The sequence below is a fragment of the Pelophylax lessonae genome (genome assembly GCF_965119305.1).
Source record: "Pelophylax lessonae genome assembly, chromosome: 2".
NCBI classification, from domain to species: Eukaryota; Metazoa; Chordata; class Amphibia; order Anura; family Ranidae; genus Pelophylax; species Pelophylax lessonae.
This window is the reverse complement of record NC_138769.1, coordinates 407,617,868-407,640,516: the sequence shown is the minus strand read 5'-3', so window position 1 is coordinate 407,640,516 and position 22,649 is coordinate 407,617,868. Positions and strand designations below refer to the sequence as shown.

The 22,649-nt window shown below is 42.1% G+C and overlaps 1 protein-coding gene across 1 annotated transcript in view; it reads left to right on the top strand.

The window, feature by feature from the left end:
• The window catches only part of DHX33 (DEAH-box helicase 33), a 35,975-nt gene extending 13,746 nt beyond the window's left edge, over positions 1–22,229 (top strand). Inside the window, exons 7-12 of the mRNA XM_082247085.1 lie at positions 1,708–1,867; positions 10,577–10,665; positions 13,273–13,400; positions 13,560–13,763; positions 17,738–17,824; positions 21,577–22,229. Of these exons, the coding sequence (XP_082103211.1) occupies positions 1,708–1,867; positions 10,577–10,665; positions 13,273–13,400; positions 13,560–13,763; positions 17,738–17,824; positions 21,577–21,885 (977 nt within the window). The 3' untranslated portion in view covers positions 21,886–22,229. The remainder of the gene's footprint in view (positions 1–1,707; positions 1,868–10,576; positions 10,666–13,272; positions 13,401–13,559; positions 13,764–17,737; positions 17,825–21,576) is intronic.
• Positions 22,230–22,649: the final 420 nt, after the last annotated feature.

The window sequence follows — 22,649 nt, the reverse complement described above, 5'->3', positions numbered from 1 at the left end:
TCAATTGTTATGTGATTTCTTGGGAAGAAGAGTTAAAAAATAGCCTCCCTGGGTAATACAATACATCTGAAAATGTTCATGTTTTATTTTACTAATGTATGGGGAATATGGCACCTTCAGGTTCAGTTATTTTCATTACAAACAATCCAGGTACATTACAGGCCAAATACAGTCAGCTGAACTGATTTATATTGATTGTGTTTTAAGTAGCAGGAGGAGAACTCCTGTGTGTAATGAACACTACTTGCTGCTTTTAGACCCCCCATGCATACTAGGTGATTAACCCCCGGTCCATTGGGCTTTGGCATTTAGCTGTGGACAGATGGCACAGGTGCCCTGTTGCTGGTAGCCTGTGAAACTCTATAAGAGACTAAAAGCTGCTGTGGCTGAACAGTGCACCTAGTGGTTCTTGCTTTTAAGGCAGTATGTGCCCAGGTACAAATGCCCGTATCGCAGACAGAGTGTTTAAAGTTTGGTTTGGATTTTTTTTCTTTTGTTTTGCCTCATCAATAGGTCTCATGCTCACTGGACATTTTTACAGCTGCTTCTCGGGGATCTTCCGTTTTTTTTTTTTTTTTCCCCCTGCCTCCAAATTCCCCTCACTGTTATGCACACATAGGCTTTTAGCAGTGTTTAGTGGCAGAAGCTTTTAGGATCAGCAGAGTTTGGGCAGGAAAGGTCTCAAGTTTGTGTGGAAATTGCCTAGGGAGATTCTGTAGAAGGCAGCATGTTCAAACAGTTGCCAGAGGAGAACTTCAGAGTGGTGAAGATGAGGCCTGGAAAGTGGAAATTACTATGATTTTATGATCATACGATATGATTTTACCCTGTATTCACCTTTTACTCTTTATCCACATATGCCTCTAATCTATGCGTGCATTAATGGCCCTCATCTTTGAATTTTTACAACACGTCACAGGCAAAGGATTAACATTATTATTATTATTATTTATTTATTATTATTATTATTATTATTACTGTATTTGTCGGCATATAACTCGCACCTTTTCCTCCTGAAAATGGAGCGCAAATAACGCAAGCGTATTATAAGCCGACATTTTTTTTTAAAAAAAGGGTCAATTGGGGGAGGGCGCGAGGCAGGGCCGATCCTGGGCAAGTGCACAGGAGGCACCGCGCCCAGAGTCACAGGGGGGGGTTGGGTGACCAGGGCCGATGGGAAGGGGGGGTCAAGCGCCACCGGATTACACAGAGTGGGGATCTCCCGCTTACCTGTTGGTCACTGTCATACGAAGTCCCGCCTTCTATGATATCATGCACACTGGTCCAATGCCGGGACACGTGACGTCTATCATAGGAGCCGGACCAGGAGGCAAGACTTCAGATGACAGCGTCTGCTGGGTAAGTGGGGGATCCCCACGCTGATGGTCACTGGTGAGGCTGCTTTCATGGACACTGGTGAGGCTGCAATTCATAAGCCCTGGTATAGCTGCATTGATGGGCACTGGTAAGGATGCATTTGATTAATAAAAAAAAAAAAAAAAGTTCTGAGCTACCCCTATTTTGCTTGAAATTTCTTTATTTGAAATTTAAAAGATTTTTTCCTGAAACTTCCCTCTTAAAATTAGGTTTGTGTTATATTTCAAAAAATATGGTAATCACAGGATTTATATAGCACCAACAGTTTGTGCAACACTTTACAAGATAAATGGCTTCTTTTCCAATTTAAATATATGTTTGTGTCTGTAGACAGTGGTCTTGAAGTGCTTGCAGTGCAGAGGATTTCAAAAGCCCAGGCCTGGCAGCGTACAGGAAGAGCAGGTAGAGAGGACAGTGGGATATGCTATAGACTCTATACGGAAGATGAGTTTGAGAAGCTTGAGAAAATGACTGTACCAGAGATACAGAGGTAAGCTTGTAAACCTATTCATAGCTCTTTATACAAATAAGTAGTGATTTGATTGAAGAATACCTTTAAAGTTTTTAATGATGGCTAATATATTTGAAATTGTTAATATTACTCCATCATCCATTGAAGACACAGCTTTACAGATAGTAAGCAGCCAAGGGTTATACTGCCAACTACAAAAGAAAAGGACACTAGGCTGAGACTGGAGATAACGCTCCTCTTTAATATTTCTTTGGGCTGTGTTTTTAGTCTCTTATTTGGTGCTTAAATTTTCATTTGATATTTCCCGACATTCCTTTAGAGGCCAGCTCTAACTGCACATGTGTAACAGTCCTTCCTTTCTGCACTCTGCTGTCTGTGAAAGTTCTGAGTCTTTGAGGCAGTTCTTGTCTTCACAGATGGCTGTATCCCGTCACTGCTCTTTAGTCCGGGGCTTCATAGCCTCCTTAACAGCTGTGCATAGCTTTTACCAGGTCTCAGTTTAGACTTTCCTAGCAGCTGCAATCAATGACAAGTGTTCTCAGAGCCTTCCTGCTGCATTAACCCCTGGTCCTGGTGGAGCGATAAGTATTTCTTTTCGGATTGGGTACATAACATTTTTGCATGTGAGCAATATGTCTGACACCAGGCTATTTCTAAACTTCCCCTTTCTTCCTTTTCCTATCATACAAAAAGAGTTTTTCTTCTGTTATGCAAAATTTTAGGCATTAGAAGGAAACTTTTTCTTTTCTGACCAAGATGTTCCACTTAAAACGAGAGGGTTCCACTGTTACTTCACCTACCACAGTGACTGACCTTGGTTCTCATAGAACTAAATATCCCCCGAAGGTTTTTATTTTTCATCCCCTATGCGGTGTATTTACCTAAAATGATTGGAAGCAACCAAACCATTCCTTGCCTGTAAACTAATCCAGGCACTCTACTCCCTTCCGGAGGTTGACTCTCTCCAGTGCCTCACCTTAACAAGGCTCTGACCATTTCTATCAAAGATGCTCTGTCTTTAGGGACCCTATTGACAAAAAATGTATGAGCATCTACTCAATCCATCTGCTCCCTAACTTTTTTGCTTACTGTCATTCTTTAACTGGTCAGAATTGCAAAATAAAGAACAGTCACTGCTTATGTTGATCCTCCCTTTATTGATTGCGTTGACCAGATGGCAAATAACATTTTTTGGGTGACATCTTGCTGGGTGCTAGCTATGTTTTGTCTGAGGCATCAAATTCACAGAACAATCTGGCTTAATTGCCTGTCAGCGAAGCAACAGTGTAACAAGACTTTTTGTTACAACTAAACTTTGTGGGAGACCAACATTTAGCATTTTGCTCAATGAAATTATTAAAGTAACTGGGGATAAGAGTACTTATCCAGCTGCTTTAGAATAAGGATCAACACCTTCCTATTTCACATCAAATTTTTTTCTTTTGATCCTCTAAGTCCAGTTCAAGTTCCCATACGTTTTCTTCCCCTCTGGCCCTCAGACAATTAAAGCATGCTTGGCAGCCCAAGAGCTCCTAACTTGCTGATAAATTTGCCTCTGCATAAAGGTCCACCCCAGCAGTTCAATTCACAGATGGGGGATGATGAGTATCTAATGGACTTAAAGCAGTTGTAAGCTGTGGCTGTTAAAAAAAATCTGCAAGGCATTGTATAGTAGCACATTATGAAATAATCACCTTGGAAAGTAGCCCTCCAGCGCTGCACTGTCATTGCTGAGAGGGCTCTCCCCCCAGTCTTTCTTCCGGGTTCGCACGTTCTGGATATGTGATTGGCAAGAGCCACGCTGATGTCCCTCCCGCGCCTGCACGCGGGAGCTCTCCATTTTGGCATGAAGCTCTGAAGGTCCGGCAAGTTATGCTGGATCTTCAGAGCGCATGTGCCAGTGACATAACTGGCTGCATCCAGGGTGAATATCTCCTAAATGGTGCACATATAGGAGATATTAATTTTACCTACAGGTAAGCATTATTATAGCATGCAAAATGAAAAAACAACAAAAGAAAAGATAAGCACATCCTAGAGAGTTACCTCTCCGCAGTATATTGGCATATACAGTGGGTACGGAAAGTATTCAGACCCCCCTTAAATTTTTCATTCTTTGTTATATTGCAGCCATTTGCTAAAATCATTTAGGTTCATTCTTCTTCCTCATGAATGTACACATAGCACCCCATACTGACAGAAAAACACAGAATTGTTGACATTGTTGCAGATTTATTAAAAAAGAAAAACTGAAATATCACATGGTCCTAAGTATTCAGACCCTTTGCTCAGTATTTAGTAGAAGCCCCCTTTTGATCTAATACAGCCAGGAGTCTTTTTGGGAAAGATGCAACAAGTCTTTCACACCTGGATTTGGGGATCCTCTGCCATTCCTCCTTGCAGATCCTCTCCAGTTCTGTCAGGTTGGATGGTAAACGTTGGTGGACAGCCATTTTTAGGTCTCTCCAGAGATGCTCAATTGGGTTTAAGTCAGGGCTCTGGCTGGGCCATTCAAGAACAGTCACGGAGTTGTTGTGAAGCCACTCCTTCGTTATTTTAGCTGTGTGCTTAGGGTCATTGTCTTGTTGGAAGGTAAACCTTCGGCTCAGACTGAGGTCCAGAGCACTCTGGAGAAGGTTTTTGTCCAGGATATCCCTGTACTTGGCCGCATTCATCTTTCCCTTGATTGCAACCAGTCGTCCTGTCCCTGCAGCTGAAAAACACCCCCACAGCATGATGCTGCCACCACCATGCTTCACTGTTGGGACTGTATTGGACAGGTGATGAGCAGTGCCTGGTTTTCTCCACACATACCGCTTAGAATTAAGGCCAAAAAGTTCTATTTTGGTCTCATCAGACCAGAGAATCTTATTTCTCACCATCTTGGAGTCCTTCAGGTGTTTTTTAGCAAACTCCATGCGGGCTTTCATGTGTCTTACACTGAGGAGAGGCTTCCGTCGGGCCACTCTGCCATAAAGCCCCGACTGGTGGAGGGCTGCAGTGATGGTTGACTTTCTACAACTTTCTCCCATCTCCTGACTGCATCTCTGGAGCTCAGCCACAGTGATCTTTGGGTTCTTCTTTACCTCTCTCACCAAGGCTCTTCTCCCCCGATAGCTCAGTTTGGCCGGACGGCCAGCTCTAGGAAGGGTTCTGGTCGTCCCAAACGTCTTCCATTTGAGGATTATGGAGGCCACTGTGCTCTTAGGAACCTTAAGTGCAGCAGAAATCTTTTTGTAACCTTGGCCAGATCTGTGCCTTGCCACAATTCTGTCTCTGAGCTCTTCAGGCAGTTCCTTTGACCTCATGATTCTCATTTGCTCTGACATGCATTGTGATCTGGAAGGTCTTGTATAGACAGGTGTGTGGCTTTCCTAATCAAGTCCAATCAGTATAATCAAACACAGCTGTACTCAAATGAAGGTGTAGAACCATCTCAAGGATGATCAGAAGAAATGGAAAGCACCTGAGTTAAATATATGAGTGTCACAGCAAAGGGTCTGAATACTTAGGACCATGTGATATTTCAGTTTTTCTTTTTTAATAAATCTGCAACAATGTCAACAATTCTGTGTTTTTCTGTCAGTATGGGGTGCTATGTGTACATTCATGAGGAAGAAGAATGAACCTAAATGATTTTAGCAAATGGCTGCAATATAACAAAGAGTGAAAAATTTAAGGGGGTCTGAATACTTTCTGTACCCACTGTATAATGCAAGGAAAAATCATGCATCAGGACCCAAGAGACTCCCTCCAAACAAGGAAACCCCCCCCCCCCACACACACACACACACACACTAAAACCCACTACACAACGCAACCCAAACTGGCAGAGAACCCTCCCTATAAAAACCCTACCTGTTAATGAGAAAATCCCCCTGTAGGAGATAGTGTAATCCTCTAATTCCCAGAGCCCCCCGCTGACTGCCCACACTGAAAATATATAAAGAGATTAAGTTAAACCGCTGATCAAAACCTGATCTAACCCTGGAGAGCTAGCACCCCATCTTAGAACCACAATGTGTGAATGGGGTGCAAGAGCTCTGCAAGGTAGGAGTCCCGGGCCTGACAACCTAGCCCTTGTTATATGGAACCCAGGAGACAGCTGGTAAACATTCAGTCCTGTGCGATTAGATTAGAACCAAATTGATTCAATCAATCCATGGCAAGATAACAATGTAACAAAGCCGGCATATGCATATCACGCAGACCACGACATCGTAAAAAATAAATAAATAAAAAAAAGGATAAAGTTGGATACAATGTTTAAAGCCTTGGATGAGATGATGTGCACATAGGCTAAAAAGTAGCTAGGTGAGAGTATGAGACTGAATCCTCTTAAAAATGAAGGTCCACTGTGAATGTCATTAAACTAAATGTTGAAGACTGTAGAGATCACAATGGCATTGTGAGATGAATGGCATAGGTCACAGCAGTCCATCAGCGCGAGCTAGACATACACATAATGTAGACTCTCTTAGGTGTATCAGGTCTGACCTGCCAAGCTAAGGGTGGTCCCAGAACTGGCTAACAAAATCCCTGTATGTCTAACTCCATGGACTGCTGTGACCTATGCCATTCATCTCACAATGCCACTGTGATATCTCCAGTCTTCACCATTTAAGCTTGCTGACACTCAAAGGGGACCTCCATATTTAAGAGGATTCAGTCTCTTACTCTTATCTAGCTACTTTCTAGCCTATGTGCACATCATCTCATCCCAGGATTTGAACATTGTATCCAACTTCATACATTTTTTTTTTTTTTTTTTTCAATTTATTTCTTACCAGGCTGTGGTCTACATGATATGCATATGCTGGCTTTGTTACATTATCTTGCCATGGATTGATTAAATTAATTTGGTTTTAATCTAATCGCACGGACTTAATGTTTACCAGCTGTCTCCTGGGTTCCGTATATCAAAGGCTAGGTTGCCAGGCCCTGGACTCTTAACTCCTACCTTGCAGAGCTCTTGCACCCCATTGTGATTCTAGGGTAGGGTGCTAGCTCTCCAGGGCTGAGTTAGATCAGGTTTTGATTAGCAGTTTAACTTAATCTCTTTAAATATTTTCTGTGCGGGCAGAGTCAGCAGGGAGCATGGGGCTCTGGGAATTAGAGGGTTACACCAGCTCCCGCAGGGTGATTTTGTCATCTTCGGGTAGGGTTTTTATAGGAAGGGTCCTCTGACGGTTAGGGTTGCGTTGTTTTTCGGGGGGGGGGGGGGGTTCCTTGTTTGGAGGGGGTCTCTGGGTCCTAATGCATACTTTTTCTTGCATTATACAGCTGCTAGAAAAAGTATGTGAACCCTTTGAAATGATGTGGATTTCTGCACAAATTGGTTATAAAATGTGATCTGATCATCATCTAAGTCGCAACAATAGACAATCACAGTCTGCTTAAACTAATAACACACAAAGAATGAAATGTTGCCATGTTTTTATTGAACACCATGTAAACATTCACAGTGCAGGTGGAAAAAGTATGTGAACCCTTGGATTTAATAACTGGTTGAACCTCCTTTGGCAGCAATAACTTCAAAGAAACGTTTCCTGTAGTTGCAGATCAGACGTGCACAACGGTCAGGAGTAATTCTTAAAAGTCCTGCCTGAGCAAGGAGGTATCGATCTTAATCTCCTCTATCTTCGTGGTCAGGAACGCCTTGCAGTCCGTGATGGCAGCCAGAATGACCGCTTGGTCCGTGGCCTGCTTTGCCGCGGCGGGAGCAGAGTGGGACGATCCGCCATTTTGGGCCTCCATGCTCCCTTCCTGGCGCCGGAATTTCTCCAGCTTTGCCGCCGCTTCCGAGGGCCGTTTCTGCGGGGACATGAGCAGGGCTGGATGGCGCTAGCGTCCGGTGACCGGGGGTGAGTTTACCGCTTGAGAAAGTATGCACAGGATCAATGTAACGGAGATCAGCCGGGAGAGCCTCTCTAACACACGTCCGCTCACATGAGTCTTCAGGCCACGCCCCCCGGTCAGGAGTAATTCTTGACCATTCCTCTTTACAGAACTGTTTCAGTTCAGCAATATTCTTGGGATGTCTGGTGTGAATCGCTTTCTTGAGGTCATGCCACAGCATCTCAATCGGGTTGAGGTCAGGACTCTGACTGGGCCACTTCAGAAGGCATATTTTCTGCTGTTTGAGCCATTCTGTTGTTGGTTTACTTCTATGCTTTGTGTCATTGTCCTGTTGCAACACCCATCTTATTTTGAGCTTCAGCTGGTAGACAGATGGCCTTAAGTTCTCCTGCAAAATGTCTTGATAAACTTGGGAATTCATTTTTCCTTCGATGATAGCAATCCGTCCAGGCCCTGACGCAGCAAAGTAGCCCCAAACCATGATGCCCCCACCACCATACTTCACAGTTGGGGTGAGGTTTTGTGTGCTGTGCCTCTTTTTCGCCACACATAGTGTTGTGTGTTTCTTCCAAACAACTCAACTTTGGTTTCATCTGTCCACAGAATATTTTGGACAGCAGTGGGTTCCTCTGTGGTATCCTCCCATGAAATCTATTCTTGTTTAGTGTTTTACGTGTTGTAGATTCGCTAACGGGGATGTTAGCATTTGCCAGTGACTTTTGTAAGTCTTTAGCTAAGACTCTAGGATTCTTCTTCACCTCATTGAGCAGTCTGCACTGTGCTCTTGCAGTCATCTTTACAGGACGGCCACTCCTAGGGAGAGTAGCAGCAGTGCTGAACTTTCTCCATTCATAGACAATTTGTCTTACTGTGGACTGATGAACAGCAAGGCTTTTGGAGATACTTTTATAACCCTTTCCAGCTTTATGCAAGTCAACAATTCTTAATCGTAGGTCTTCTGAGAGCTCTTTTGTGCGAGGGATCATTCATATAAGGCAATGCTTCTTGTGAAAAGCAAACCCAGAACTGGTGTGTGTTTTTTATAGGGCAGGGCAGCTGTAACCAACACCTCCAATCTCATCTCATTGATTGGACTCCAGTTGGCTGACATCTCACTCCAATTAGCTCTTGGAGATGTCATTAGTCTAGGGGTTCACATACTTTTTCCACCTGCACTGTGAATGTTTACATGGTGTGTTCAATAAAAACATGGCAACATTTCATTCTTTGTGTGTTATTAGTTTAAGCAGACTGTAATTGTCTATTGTTGTGACTTAGATGATGATCAATTTGTGCAGAAATCCATATTATTCCAAAGGGTTCACATACTTTTTCTTGCAGCTGTATAAACTGCTGAGAGGTAACTATAGGGTGTGCTTATCTTTTCCTTTTTGTTGTTTTTTCTTTTTGTATGATATTTGATTCTTAAATACACCTCCCTTTGATTTATATAGGGGAGTGCCTCTCCCCATCTCTCTGATGAAGAAGAGCTCCCAGGACTACTTTCACCTTTTTGTTGCAAGCCTTATTATAGGCTTACCTGTAGGCAATAATGACCAATCGGGGTTTACTACCGTTTTAATGGGTATTTGGGAAGCTTGCATAGCCACCACTTAGGTGCAGGAGATAGTTTTGCACTTTCTTGTATCTCAGGAACGTCGGATGGATATGCTTTCAGCCATTTAGAGATCGTTGAACCCAGGACATAAACGTTCCAATTCCAAAAGGTTTTTTTTTTTCTTTTTTTAATTCAAATCTGTGTACAGTTCTGTAACCCAAAGAAGGCATTCGCCCTATCTTGGATTCAAAGGCTGTCAACGCCTTTCCTCAGCTGAAGCTATTTCCTCATCTTTTTGAAGGATGGAAAGCATGGACTTTCCAACCCATTCTTATACCTGTAAATTGGCCTCGCTTTGTTTGGTAGCCAACGCTTTGTGGCCCTTACCGGATTGGCCTGATCTATTATACCAAGAACCGTTCTTCCACCCTGCTTTTCAATCACTGGCTTTAACAGCTTGGCTGTTTCAATAAAGGTTCCGAGAGTGAGCAGCATTGCAGATTGTTATCTTGGCCATGCTTAAAGTGAGGAAAAACTCCCATGCATAATTTTTACCTATAGGTAAACTGTACTGTAAATATCTCCTAAGTGTGCACTGTTTAGGACAGGGGTCTTCAAAGTACGGCCCTCCAGTTGTTCAGGAACTACAATTCCCATCATGCCTAATCATGTCTGTGAATGTCAGTTTTAAAATGCCTCATGGGATGTGTAGTTCCTCAACAGCTGGAGGGCCGTAGTTTGAGGATCCCTGGTTTAGGAGATATTTACTGTAGATCCAGCCAGTGACATCACCGGCACATGCGCTCTGAAGGAATGGTGACCTGGGCCGTTCCTTCAGAGCCCTGTGCCGTAAACAGTGGCTCCCTCATGCATGCGCCTGAGTGACCTCATCGCGGCTTCGCCACTCACAGTTGGAGTCCACAAGCCTTCAGGGGGTGACAGAGCGGTGCTGGAAGGCTTCGTTCTAAGGTAACTTTCACACAATGTGCTAGTATAGGATGCATACTAGCACTTTATGACATTGCCTTAAAGGTTGCAAAAAAAAATACAGTAGTTTACTATCGCTTTAAAGCTTGTAAGTCTACCTTTCATCACACGCACATTTCACTAAAAAAATTATTTTATTGGTGTAAGAATTTGAGGTTTCCCTATGTACTGATTCTGGGTCATGTGTTGTTGTTGTTGTTTTTTTTTTTTTTTTTTTTTTTTTTTTTTTTTTTTAGTTTCGGGTAAAACAATGTTTAGCCATGATCATTTCTTTCTAGTTTCTGGTTTTTTTAATTGTGAATAATGTTTGTTTTTTTTCACAGGTGTAATCTAGCCAGTGTGATGCTGCAACTTCTGGTTCTAAGAGTTCCGAATATTCTTACATTTGATTTTATGTCCAGGCCCTCTCCAGGTGTGTGCAAAATTTATAAAACTTGGCTTATTTTAAATGGAAAGTCTTTAAAAGTTAACCCTTTCCCTGCCAGGCCATGTGCTCCACTTTTAAACTCAGATGGCCAAGCTGTTTTTGCAATTTTTTTTTTTTTTTTCCAAGCCGTACATTTTCTGAAAGCATAGGACCAGTAGAATAAATGGAAGGTGCTACTAATTTTTTTTTTTTTTTTTAGGCCCAGTAATATTTTCGCAAATATTTATACAAACAATATTTTCGCTAAAAATACACTAAAACCATTATTAGTGGCTACATACATGGCAAGATTTACCAAATTGCTGCTAAATTCCTACTAAATATAAAAGTTAAAACTGTATTGAGTTAGTGCATAAGAAATATTTGTACATTTTAAATTGCGCTTTGTGAAATGGTGAAAACTGAAGGAGCGCAAAACATTAAATAAAAACAATTTGCCCAAAAAATCTGAGGTTGTTACTTTTCACCCTACAGCTTTCAGAGTTTGTAAAAGACCCCCCAACCCATACATTTTCTGAAAGCAGCTGACCTGAAGAATAAAAAAAGTGCTACTGATTTTTTTAGGTACCGCAATAGTTGCGCAAATGTTCACCAAATTGCTATTTTATTACTAAAAATACATTACAATCCTTATTAGTGCACACAAACCCAACACAACATAACGTACAACAATTCCTGCTGAATTGCTACTAAGGCCTCGCTCACATGAGGCATAATATAGTGCATGCCCATGGAGGGTCATGTTTACAGACACAGGGATGCCCAGGTGTTCTGTGCATCCCCGTGCAGGTAGTCCCATTCATGTCAATTGGGATGCAACAGCTGCTGCTCCTAACCTGATAGCCGTGTTGGTGCACGACAACCCCAATAACAGACATTATGAGCTCCGGGACATGCACCTGGACCCACATAGATGTCAGATTGGGAACAACAGCTGTGTTTGTGCAGTTGCTACATCCCAGATTACATCAATGGGACTGTCTGCACAAGACTTGATGTGCAAACCCTTCCAGTTGTCATTGCACTTTACAGTGAGATTTTATCATTTGCCAGTAAGTGTCCTCTCACTGGGCAGGAGAATGACAGTAGGTGGAGCATAGCTATGTAATTAAGAAAAGTCAGACCTTAACAATATGCAGTATATATATGTTCTAAAAGCTGGTAAGTAAAAGTAATATTGGACATTTTTTGGTATCTAGCTTCGGGCAGGACAAGGAATGCCAAAATAAATGTCGTAAAGATAGATCATGTTTTGTGACTGAGACACTACATTAGACTCCTTTCAAGGCCATTTCTTCTACACCTTGTTTACATTTGTGATTGAGGCACTAAAACACATGGGTGAGCTGCATTTTTACTGCCTGCCAACTGCTCCACCTTAAGCTGCAAAGGCAGACAGAGGTATACACATGCTGTGGCCGCATTGTAATGTCGGGATGGCAAAAGTTATACCCATATCACCTCCAGTGGGCAGTACCACCCCTGAACATGACACATTCAGATGAATAAGGGCTGGGCCGCAACCACCACGATGGTGAGGACTTTTAGAGGTTACAACCGGCAGTGAGGAGGTGAAATAATGCCTTCTAACTGGCTGTCATGCGCCCTTTGGGTCAGAAGGCTATCATGTGTAAACAAACCCTTAAGCAGTTAAATACTCTTAAGATATGCAGGTATCGCAACAGCTGTGGTCCGAACTTATGTAATGCATACAGTTGTAATTGAGTATGTTTGTCCTTTTAGTAATGTAAAATAAATGTTATGGACAGCTGCACACCTCACTCTACACAGCGGAGGGAAGGAAGGAACTGGTTGACATGTTTTGTGCTCCTTTTAGCAGTAAATCATAGCCATTTAGTGCTAAAGGGAGTGCAAAATGCATCAACCTGTTCCTTCCTTTCCCCACTATGTCTGTGTCCTGTTTGTATTAGAAGCAATAAAGGTGTGCAGCTGCCTGGAGCATTTCCTTTCCGTTACTATGTGCAGTTGACAAGCTAGGCTAGCACCCTTGTGGAGCAGTGTGTGAAAGTACAAAGAGGAGTATAGCTATTTGGAGTGCTGCTTTCTATATGGCTGCCCTTTACCTGTGCTATGATAGTCCCATGTGGGTGCTGATTTGCAGTTTGTGTGTTTGTTAACATTTATTTTGACACCATTTTGCTTTGCTTTATATTTGTCTGGTTTTATGTCTTTGGATTGTATGTATGATTTTGTCCCATAATAAAGTAGATTGAAAAAGTTTAGTTTTGTGTGGAGGATTATTAGGGTGGTTAACTATTCTGCTTTGTGGAAAGGTTTTTTTTTTTTTTTTTTTTTTTACTTTTGTCTTAATTGTGCAGAAATATCTAACCGTATTGTCAGATAGAACAAACAAAGGGGCAGATTTTCTTTAGGGAACGGGGGAAATGCAAATTCTTGCATGAGTGTCTGACTGATTACATTCCACTGTTAATCAAATTCATTTTGGAAGGGGAAATCTTCAATGCTTTATGCCATTTCTTTAGAACAACATTTATGTGAAGACTGTTAATACTGGTAAAGGAAATATGGTGTAACTTTTATTGTAAATAAAGGATTTTTTTTCTGTTTTAGATGCCATGCGTGCTGCTATTGATCAACTGGATCTTCTAGGTGCAATAGAGAGGAAGGAAGACCAGATCATCCTCACACCACTTGGAAGAAAGATGGCCGCTTTCCCTTTGGAACCACGTTTTTCGAAGGTAACTTCCTAAATACCTACTATCTCTGTGCAGTATGTTGGACTTGCATTATGTTCATTGTAAACATTTCCATAGATTATAACTAGAAACGTTTACAATAACTTGAATATTACCTAATATATACAATTTTGCTTACCATAATTCCTATTTCCTTTTCAGACTATTCTCATTTCGCCAAAATTTCATTGTACAGAGGAAATCCTGACTATTGTGGCTCTGCTTTCAGTGGACAGTGTTTTCCATAATCCTCCTTCTAAAAGAGATGAAGTACAGGCAGCTCGAAAGAAGTTCATCTCCAGTGAAGGGGACCATATCACCTTACTAAATATCTATCGTGCATTCAAAAACTTGGGCAAAAATAAGGCAAGTATCCCCTGTCAAGATTGGGCAGAATTCACCTTTTAATATTTATGCTGTTTATGGAAAACGGACTAAAGTCAGCGACGTATTTCTTTATTACCAACACATGCTTTGGTCCATGGTGGCAGGACAGCCCCACACACACATAATGCTGCTGACTGTAACACATCATTTTTTTCCTTTTTTTTAATTCTTTATAAAGCAAAGGTATCTAATAAACTGCTTCAATACTGTAACAGCAGTAATGTCAAATTAAGGGAAGGTCATAAGACGTGCAACTATAACAGTATTCACAAGTTCCACACAATGGTAAAAAAAACTGCAAGGAGTAACTGTGCTGGCCAGCATGGGACGGCTAGAGCGGTGGGGAGAAGTTAATCCCCAGGACAGATATCCAGCAAGGCCTTGCCCTCATCCTATTAAATAAACATGTTCTAAGGAAGCCGCGCTCTCATCTATTCTGAGCAGAAAGCACCAAGTCTCCCAGGTTGTTGATATCCTCTACCTTGTTGAGCCAAATCGAGATAGACGAAGGGTCAGGGTCTTTCCATCACAAAGTGGTGCAGGCTTTGGCAGCATTAGGTAAATGACAGAAAGCGACCTTCAGGATGTGAAAAAAACAAAAGGTACCGTTTCTCAGACACAGCTGAGGTACTTCTGTAACAGAAGCACACATAGCCCGAGTTATGTTATACAAATTCATATCCAGGTCATTATTATAACGATTGTTGAAATGTCTGTTGCCATAAACTATATCAAAGTCCTAAGGAATGTCAGGTTTATGGTCTAAATAAAGGAATGGCAGGTTTATGGTCTAAATAAAAGCAAACATCACCTGCACGGTCTCTGATTTTAAGATTTCTAAAACTCTAAACACAGAAGGAAAAGGAGGAGGGAAAGAGGTAATAAAGAAAAAGACAAAATAATTGAGTCAATACTACTAAGGGAAAAATACTACTAAGGGAGTTCCACCCTAAAATGATACTTGCCTCCATCTTCTCTCTCCGGGTCACCTGAAAAACAAATGGATAATCGCAATTTTTTTTTTACTTACCTCGTTTAGAAGAAAATATACTTACCTCACCATCCACTTCCTCCTTCCTCGGCCGCGGCCCGCGCCGTCACTTCTGCTTTGCAATGATTCCTGGGAGCTGAACGTCATCACTCCCAGGAATCAATGCGCCTGCACCGGCCCCGACATCAGTTCCGGTGTAGGCGCGTCATACCTTGCTAAACAGCTTCTGGGCATGCCCAGAAGCTGTGCAAGGATGACGCTGCGGCCCCGGAAGTGACGGCGGGGCCGGCGCAGTGCATTGTGGGACCGAAGAAGACGGAAGAGGACACAGAAGAGGATCGCGCTGGCTTCAAGCTGCCCACACCTGAGATGGCAGCGCTGGAGAATACATTTTCAAGGTAAGTATTTCTTCTTGCAGGTAAGTGCAACCCGGGACAGATCAGAGGCTAGCCATTGTGGAATGCACTAGCCCTGACTGTCCCGGGGGTATTTTTATTTTAAAAAAAACGTGTACTGGGTGGAACTCCGCTTTAATCCTTCAAAAGAATGATGAGACAAGAAAAGAAAGATTGGCAGGCAATGGTAATAAAATAAAAGGAGGGAGGGAGGCAAGAGAGTTAAAATTAGGGAAAAAGGGGGTAATGGGGATTATGACAGTAGGAGACTGGGTTGTCGTCAACTCCCCAAGAGAGCACAGGAGGCATTCAACCAATTAATTGCTCCATCTTTTGTTTATGTAACCAAGTCCAGCACAGTTAAAGTATAACTAAAGGCAAAACTTTGTTTTGGATGGATTGCAGAAGGATTACCATGCTTGTCAGCTTTAATGCTGTCCGTGCCCCCCTTAGGAATATTCACCCCCTCTAATCTGTTTATAATTATCATTGGAAGTAAAATAAAATTCCAAATTTTGGGTTGTCCCCAGAAAAGTAATAGGTGGGAAATTCTCCAATGGGGACACTACTTCTGGTGACCTAGGGGTCCCCAAGGAATTCCCTAAATTTGTAGGTGTTTGCTCTCACTTCCTCTTTGGCTTTGGGACAGGAAGTACAGGGAAATCTCTACAATGGGACTCAGATGGCGAAAAAAAAAAAAAAAATCTGACAGGGATTTTAATACTCCCTTGCTCTATCCAAGATAAAAAAAAAAAAAAAAGTTTTGCCTACAGTTCTACTTTAAATAGGACAGCCTCATCTTAACCAGTGTCCAAGGCGGCCTACAAGTTCTGGTATTCTGTGGAATAACTGAAAGAAAACCAATGTCGGCAAGTGTCGTTAATCTTATCTTGCCTGTGGTGTAAAGAGGCCGTGAGCTCTTCCATCTGACATTAACTTTAGAAAACCACAACGCCAAGAGCAGAGTACTCCGTAAGTGGACAGTATGCAGGCCCTGGCTGCAATGGACTGTAACACATTATTTTATGTGAAAGGTAGCCACATTGATAAACAAGGATGTTCAAAAAGTATTAAGGGCTGATCTTCCATCCACTTGTGATGACACTTCTGTCAACAGAGCCTGTGGGACTTACTGTGGATGCACCCGGCTCCACACAAGCCAGCGCCATATGGGAACACCAGCTTGAACTGGAGCTGAAAGTGGGAGGGGAAAGGAGCATCAAACGTTGTTGCTGTGATGACGCGTTTTAGAGGCGTGGCCTCCTTTTTTCAAGTCCAACCCGCTCATTAGAATTGATGTAATATATAGAGAGCACAGAGCCGCCTTCCCCACTTGCCTTAAAGGCACCAACTATGAGAGAGGCAAGCGACACCCTTAGTATTAAATACAGCACCACCTTAACAAATTGAGTTTGATAAATAATGACAATTTGCAAATGAATATACATAAAGCCTATCATTTTATTGTTACAACCAGCTAAACATATAATTTTTAGGGAGATTGGGAGATTTTTTTTCTTGTTCCATAGACCTATTCCCACCCCCCGGTTGAATTTCTGAGAGCTGCAGCTGCCAAGTGTTTGAATGGTCAGGCACTATGAATGGTGTTCATCAGCCACTTGTAGGATATGAAGATCAGCACATACACTAGTGTTTTCTTTTTGTTGACTATAAATGTCTGCAAAACCAATGAAACTGTAGCCTGCATTATAGGGATATTAAAGGTGGTTGTAAACCTCAGACATGAATTATGAGTCACCTCTGACTGCCTTTCCTGACACAAAACAAAAAGGTGATACAGGAGGAAGCACTAGCACACAGCCTGTGACTGATATTCTTAGCTCTGCATTTTTCCATGTACTGTGTGAAGGGGGATGTTTCCCTTCCCTCCAAACAGGGTGCAGAACTGTCCTCACTGCGATCTGCACTGAGACTTTAGATCAGTTCAAAGTCCAGAATTTACACAGGATCTCTCAGCTCTGAAAGGCAGAGGGGAGGGATCTAAAGGACAGAGGGCTGCAGACAAACAGGTAAAACTTATGTAAAACTTATGTAAGAGGATTTGTTTCCCCTTTGTAGGTTCTTCTGATGTGAAGGTTGTATATGGGAGGGTTTTCAACCACTTTAAAGACCAACTAATCCCAAAACAAGGTTGTTGAATAATTGAATCTCATGCTGAATTCTTTATTTGAAAGCTGACTCCTAAATTAAAAAGAAACTAAACTCCGGAAGCCTTGCCCAAAGAAAGGTAGACCGAGGGCCAAGTACTAGGCATCATTACTACCTGTGGTCTCCCTGCAGCTGATTTTTCAGCTGTTACTGGCTTACCATGCCTTGTTTTGAGGATGCCATGTTGATAGAGGCAGGGCTTTGATTCCTCAGGTCAGAGCCTCCAACATGGAGAACGATAAGCTGCACCGTAGTGATTTCCTTGCCTTAGATCTTACACTACAGATATACAACTATATTAGTCTCTGCAGATCTTTGTTCACTTTAACGTTATAGACTAATGTAATCTGATATTGTAAATTAATGACTAAAGTCTAATTTATTTGTTTTAAACTTAGGACTGGTGCCGTGAAAACTTTGTAAATGGCAGAAATATGATGCTGGTTTCCGAGGTTCGTTCTCAGCTCAGAGACATTTGTATAAAGGTATTTTGTTTTTGTTTTTCTACCCATAGGGTCATTATTGCCGTAGTCTCAACCTTTAGTGCCGGTTCACACTTCTGCGAGTGCCGGGTTCGCATGTAATATCGGAGCGCACTGCTCCTTCATTACATGCGATCGGCTGTGCGGTGCGAGTTTAGCCATACAGTTTGTATGGCTAAATTCGCATCGCACCCGCAGCAAACACGCACAGGAGGCATTTTTGCAGCCGCATCAGGATCGGATTGCACATCGGTTCACACTTGTGCGATCCGATCCTGTGCGAACTGCACGATCGCACTGTGATATGCGATCAAACTGGGGGTGTCGTTAAGATTACATTGACACCCCCAGCGTATCGCATATGGCAGTGTGAACTGCCGGGGGTGCGTGTGCGATGCGGGAACAGGCTGCGAATTCGCAGCCTTCCCGCATCGCATAAGTGTGAACCGGCACTTAATGACTTGTCAAGTGTCTACCTACCTTGCATAAATACAGAAGTTCTGATAGCTTCCAATTTTTATCACTCTTACTTGGAAAATATTCCATATCATCAAAACCAAACAACAGCATGACGTATTATAATTTCATGGTACATTTTAAATGATTAAAAATGAAACTACAGGCAGATGCAAAAACAATGTAATCTAGTTATGTATTAATATTTTAGTTTACCAGATCTTAGATATGCTGGCTAGTTTTGTTTTTTTTTCAGGCTTGTTTGACTTTATTTTCGCACTACCTGTCTTTTTGGGTGGCTACACTCCTTAATCCATAAAGTATCTATGGAGGGAGCCATGGTTGGCACACAGGCTGAACATAAAACATGTCTGTCTTTGTTCATCTCCATTATGTGGTGGTTGTTTGGATTCGTAGTTTACAAGAAAGATAAGGATGTTTGTCCTTTCTATTAATCTTAAAGTGACTGTAAAGTTTTGTGGATTATTTTTTCTATTAAAAATAACAAACGTTCTACTTACCAGTTCTGTGTAGTGGATTTGCACAGGGCAGCCTGGATCCTCCTCTACTCGGGTCACTGGCTGGAGCTTCTCGCCTCTCCCTCCTGTTGAGTGCCCCCACAGCAAGCTGCTTGCTATGGGGGCACCCGAGCCAAGCCGCAACTCCGTGTATCCATTCAAACATGGAGCCGTGGTTCCACCCCGCCCCCTATCTCTCCTCATTGGCTAACTGAGTTTGACAGCAGTGGAAGCCAATGGCGCCATTGCTGTGTCCCAGCCAATCCTGAGGGAGAGTCCCGGACGGCCGAGGCATTCATGGACATCACTGGATCGAGAGGGGGCTCAGGTAAGTATTAGGGAGCTGCTGCCCACAGAAGGCTTTATATTAGATACAACCACTTGCCGACCGCCGCAAGTACATATACTGTGGCGGTCAGCACCCCCTGGGCAAAGTGACGTAGATCGCCTGCGTGCCAACAGGGGGCGAGCGCGCGCCACCGGAGGCACGCTCCTGCCCCCGCTCGTTCACTGCCATCCCAGCGCGTGTGACCGGCGGCTCCGATGTCCGCCGGTCACTCGCGACCTCCCGCTGGAGAGGGAGAAAGGTAGGCGGCTAATGTAAACAAAGCCGTCTGTCATTCTCCCTGGTGTAACTGCAGAGATCATACGATCCTGCTATGTAGGATCGTATGTCTGTGGTTACATCAAAAGCCACGCCCCTTTACAGTTAGAAGCACGCCCCTAGGGACACACTTAACCCCTGGATGTCTAATAAAGTTAACCCCTTCCCTGCCAGTGTCATTTTTACAGTAACGGTGCATATGTATAGCACTGATTACTGTAATAATGTCACTGGTACCCCCAAAAGTGTCAAAAATGTCAGTCAAAGGTCCGATCTGTCCGCCACAAAGTCGCAGTCCTGTAAAAAAAATCGCAGATCACCGCCATTACTAGTTTAAAAAAAACATTTTTTGGGGGGAATTTCATATAAAAAAATTTGAAAAATATTGTTATTTTTTCAAAATTGTCGCTCTTTTTTTGTTTTAAGCGCAAAAAGTAAAAATCGCACAGGTGATCAAATACCACCAAAAGAAAGCTCTGTTTGTGGGAAAAAAAAGACGTCAATTTAATTTGGGTACAGTGTCGCATGACCGTGCAATTGTCCGTTAAAATCACGCAGTGCCGAGTCGCAAAATAGGCCCAGGTCTTTGAGCAGCCATATCCTCCGGGGCTTAAATGGTTAAGGGCACTGTATTTTTTTTTATTTATTTATTTTTTTTTTTTAAACCAGAATTGCTTTTTATTGATCAGATGTGTGGTACAATAATAGCAAAAAACAGGACAAAACCTATCCATATTACAACAAAATTTTACTGTACAGAGGATGCATGATACATATATAAAGGAATGTAAAATTGAGTTTAAAACGGACATTAAAAGCAAAAAAAATAAAAAATTCAGATCATGAAAGAATAGTAGGGACCATTTTACGGAAAATAGGTATCACTCATAATGACAACCATGGCTGCCAAATCTTTTCATATTTCTTAGGACAGTTTTAGCTGATATATAAGTCAGCTTTTACATAGGTAACACAGCGTCAATTGCAGACTCCCATGAGGCTAGAGAGGGAGAGGCCCATGTAAAAAGAATTTCTGTATTGGCATAATATAATACAGTGTTTCTCAACTCCGGTCCTCAGGGCACACTAACAGGCCAGATTTTAAGTATTACCCAGGGGAGATGCAGACTACAATACTGCAATCGCTGAGCAGCAAATGTGATCACCTGTGAGTTTTCTTGCAAACCTGGCCTGTTAGTGTGCCCTGAGGACCAGAGTTGAGAAACACTGATATAATAGATAAGAAATGAATAGTTTGGTGTACCTAGGTCTCTGTTCATCATCCTGAATGCCTTATAAGGCAAGCTCAGGAGACACTGGGAGGGACAGCTCTAAATGAGTTATGATAAAGTCAAAGACCTCCATCCAGAACTGGGCCACCCTGGGGCAGGTCCAGAACATATGAAAAATGTACCAATGGAGGAATGACAAAAGGGACAGTCTGGAGACCTGAGTAGATGAATTTGATACATACAGTCTTTGAGGTGTGGAATACACTCTGTTATGGAATTTCATCTGCGTCAGAACTCTAAATTCAACAATGCCAAGTAAAGTGTTGAGAGGGGTTTAGAGAGCTGTTCTTGTGAGAGAACATTCTCAATCGGGTCTGTCGCTATAGTGAGGGAGCCAGCAAACTGTGATCAAGCTGCGTGACGCAACTGGCAGTATCGGAAGTGCAGGGGGGGTTGTTATTTTAGCAAGAACGTATTTTCTGAACATGTTAAAAATGTTTATAGCCTAAAAAAAAAAAGCTAAAGCAGCCACCACTCTCTCAGCAGGGATTAAGACAATTTTACTACAATATAGTTGTATGCAGATGTAGATTCTATTTTTGGCTGAATATGTGAACTCTCTAATGGGCCATACACACTATACAATTGTCTTTTAGATTTTTTCCTTTACATTTACCAAAACCATATATTATGAGGACAAATCTAATGTGTATGCAATCAGGCAGGCCCTTGTACTACATAGTTGAAAGTAAATCTAAAGGAAATCTAACAACAAAAGTTGTATAGTGTGTTTCCAGCTTAAGAAATAGATTTTTCTTTACAGTTAAAGGAGACATACTGTAGGAACACATGTGAAAGAAAAAGACAACAAGCTTGTATTTTGACATCACAACCCTGCTTTACTCTTATGTCATTTCATTCACATACTCTCTTTTTAATATGCAGATGTCCATGCCATTAGAGTCCTCAAGAACAGACTCACGCAACATCCGACAGTGCTTCGCCCATGGCCTATTTATGAATGCTGCTGAGCTGCAACCAGATGGAACATATACCACTGTGGAGACACATCAACCTGTTGCTATACATCCGTCGTCAGTCCTTTTTCACTGTAAACCTGCCTGTGTGATTTACAATGAGCTTCTTCACACATCTAAGTGCTATATGAGAGACCTGTGCGTGGTGGATGCTGATTGGCTCTTTGAAGCTGCCCCAGAATATTTCAGGAGAAAATTAAAATCTGCTAAAAATTAGGCCACTCCTGGACTTTTTCCGTTCTGTTATATGGTGTAGAACTAGATTGTCGGACAGCTAATTTATCCTAAATTACTGGATTTTAGCAAGTAAACTTTTAAGTATAAAAATCAGATTTACTTGATTGATGTTCCATGCTGGGCATATCCATCACTGAAAAATACTTTCAAAATGTTCATTGTACAACGTACATATATCACTGTATCATTCTTGTGTGACTCTTTAATATTTGTTGGATAATCGATTCGATTTTTTTGCATATGCTTGTAAATTAGATTCATGAACCATTGGACTGTATAATAAGGCAGAGTTCACACTGCTCCAACATGAAAGTCCCACAACTGCCGATCCTGCAACATTGGTCAGACTTTAATGAACAGGGTCCAACTTGGGTCTGGTATGGATTTGCTTTTTTTAATCAATGCATTTTGCAGTGCTAACATTGCCTCTGAACACAAGTCGCATGTCACAAGTCAAATCAGTTAGGATGCTGATCCGACTTATATAGGACTTTAATGATATTCACTGGGCTGAAATTGGACCAAAGTAGTGCAGGAATATTTTCCAATATTGGACCCACACAAGTCAGACCAGTTAAGATGGCTCTCATAGGGAATTATTGATTTATACACGTCATGCGACATGTGCTCTCAAAGTTGAAGCGTATGTCGCACCAATGTGAATGGAGGCTGACTGCCGAATTGTATAAATCAAAATGATTTAAAATGTAACAATTCTTAGGTTACTTTACTGTGAAGAAATGG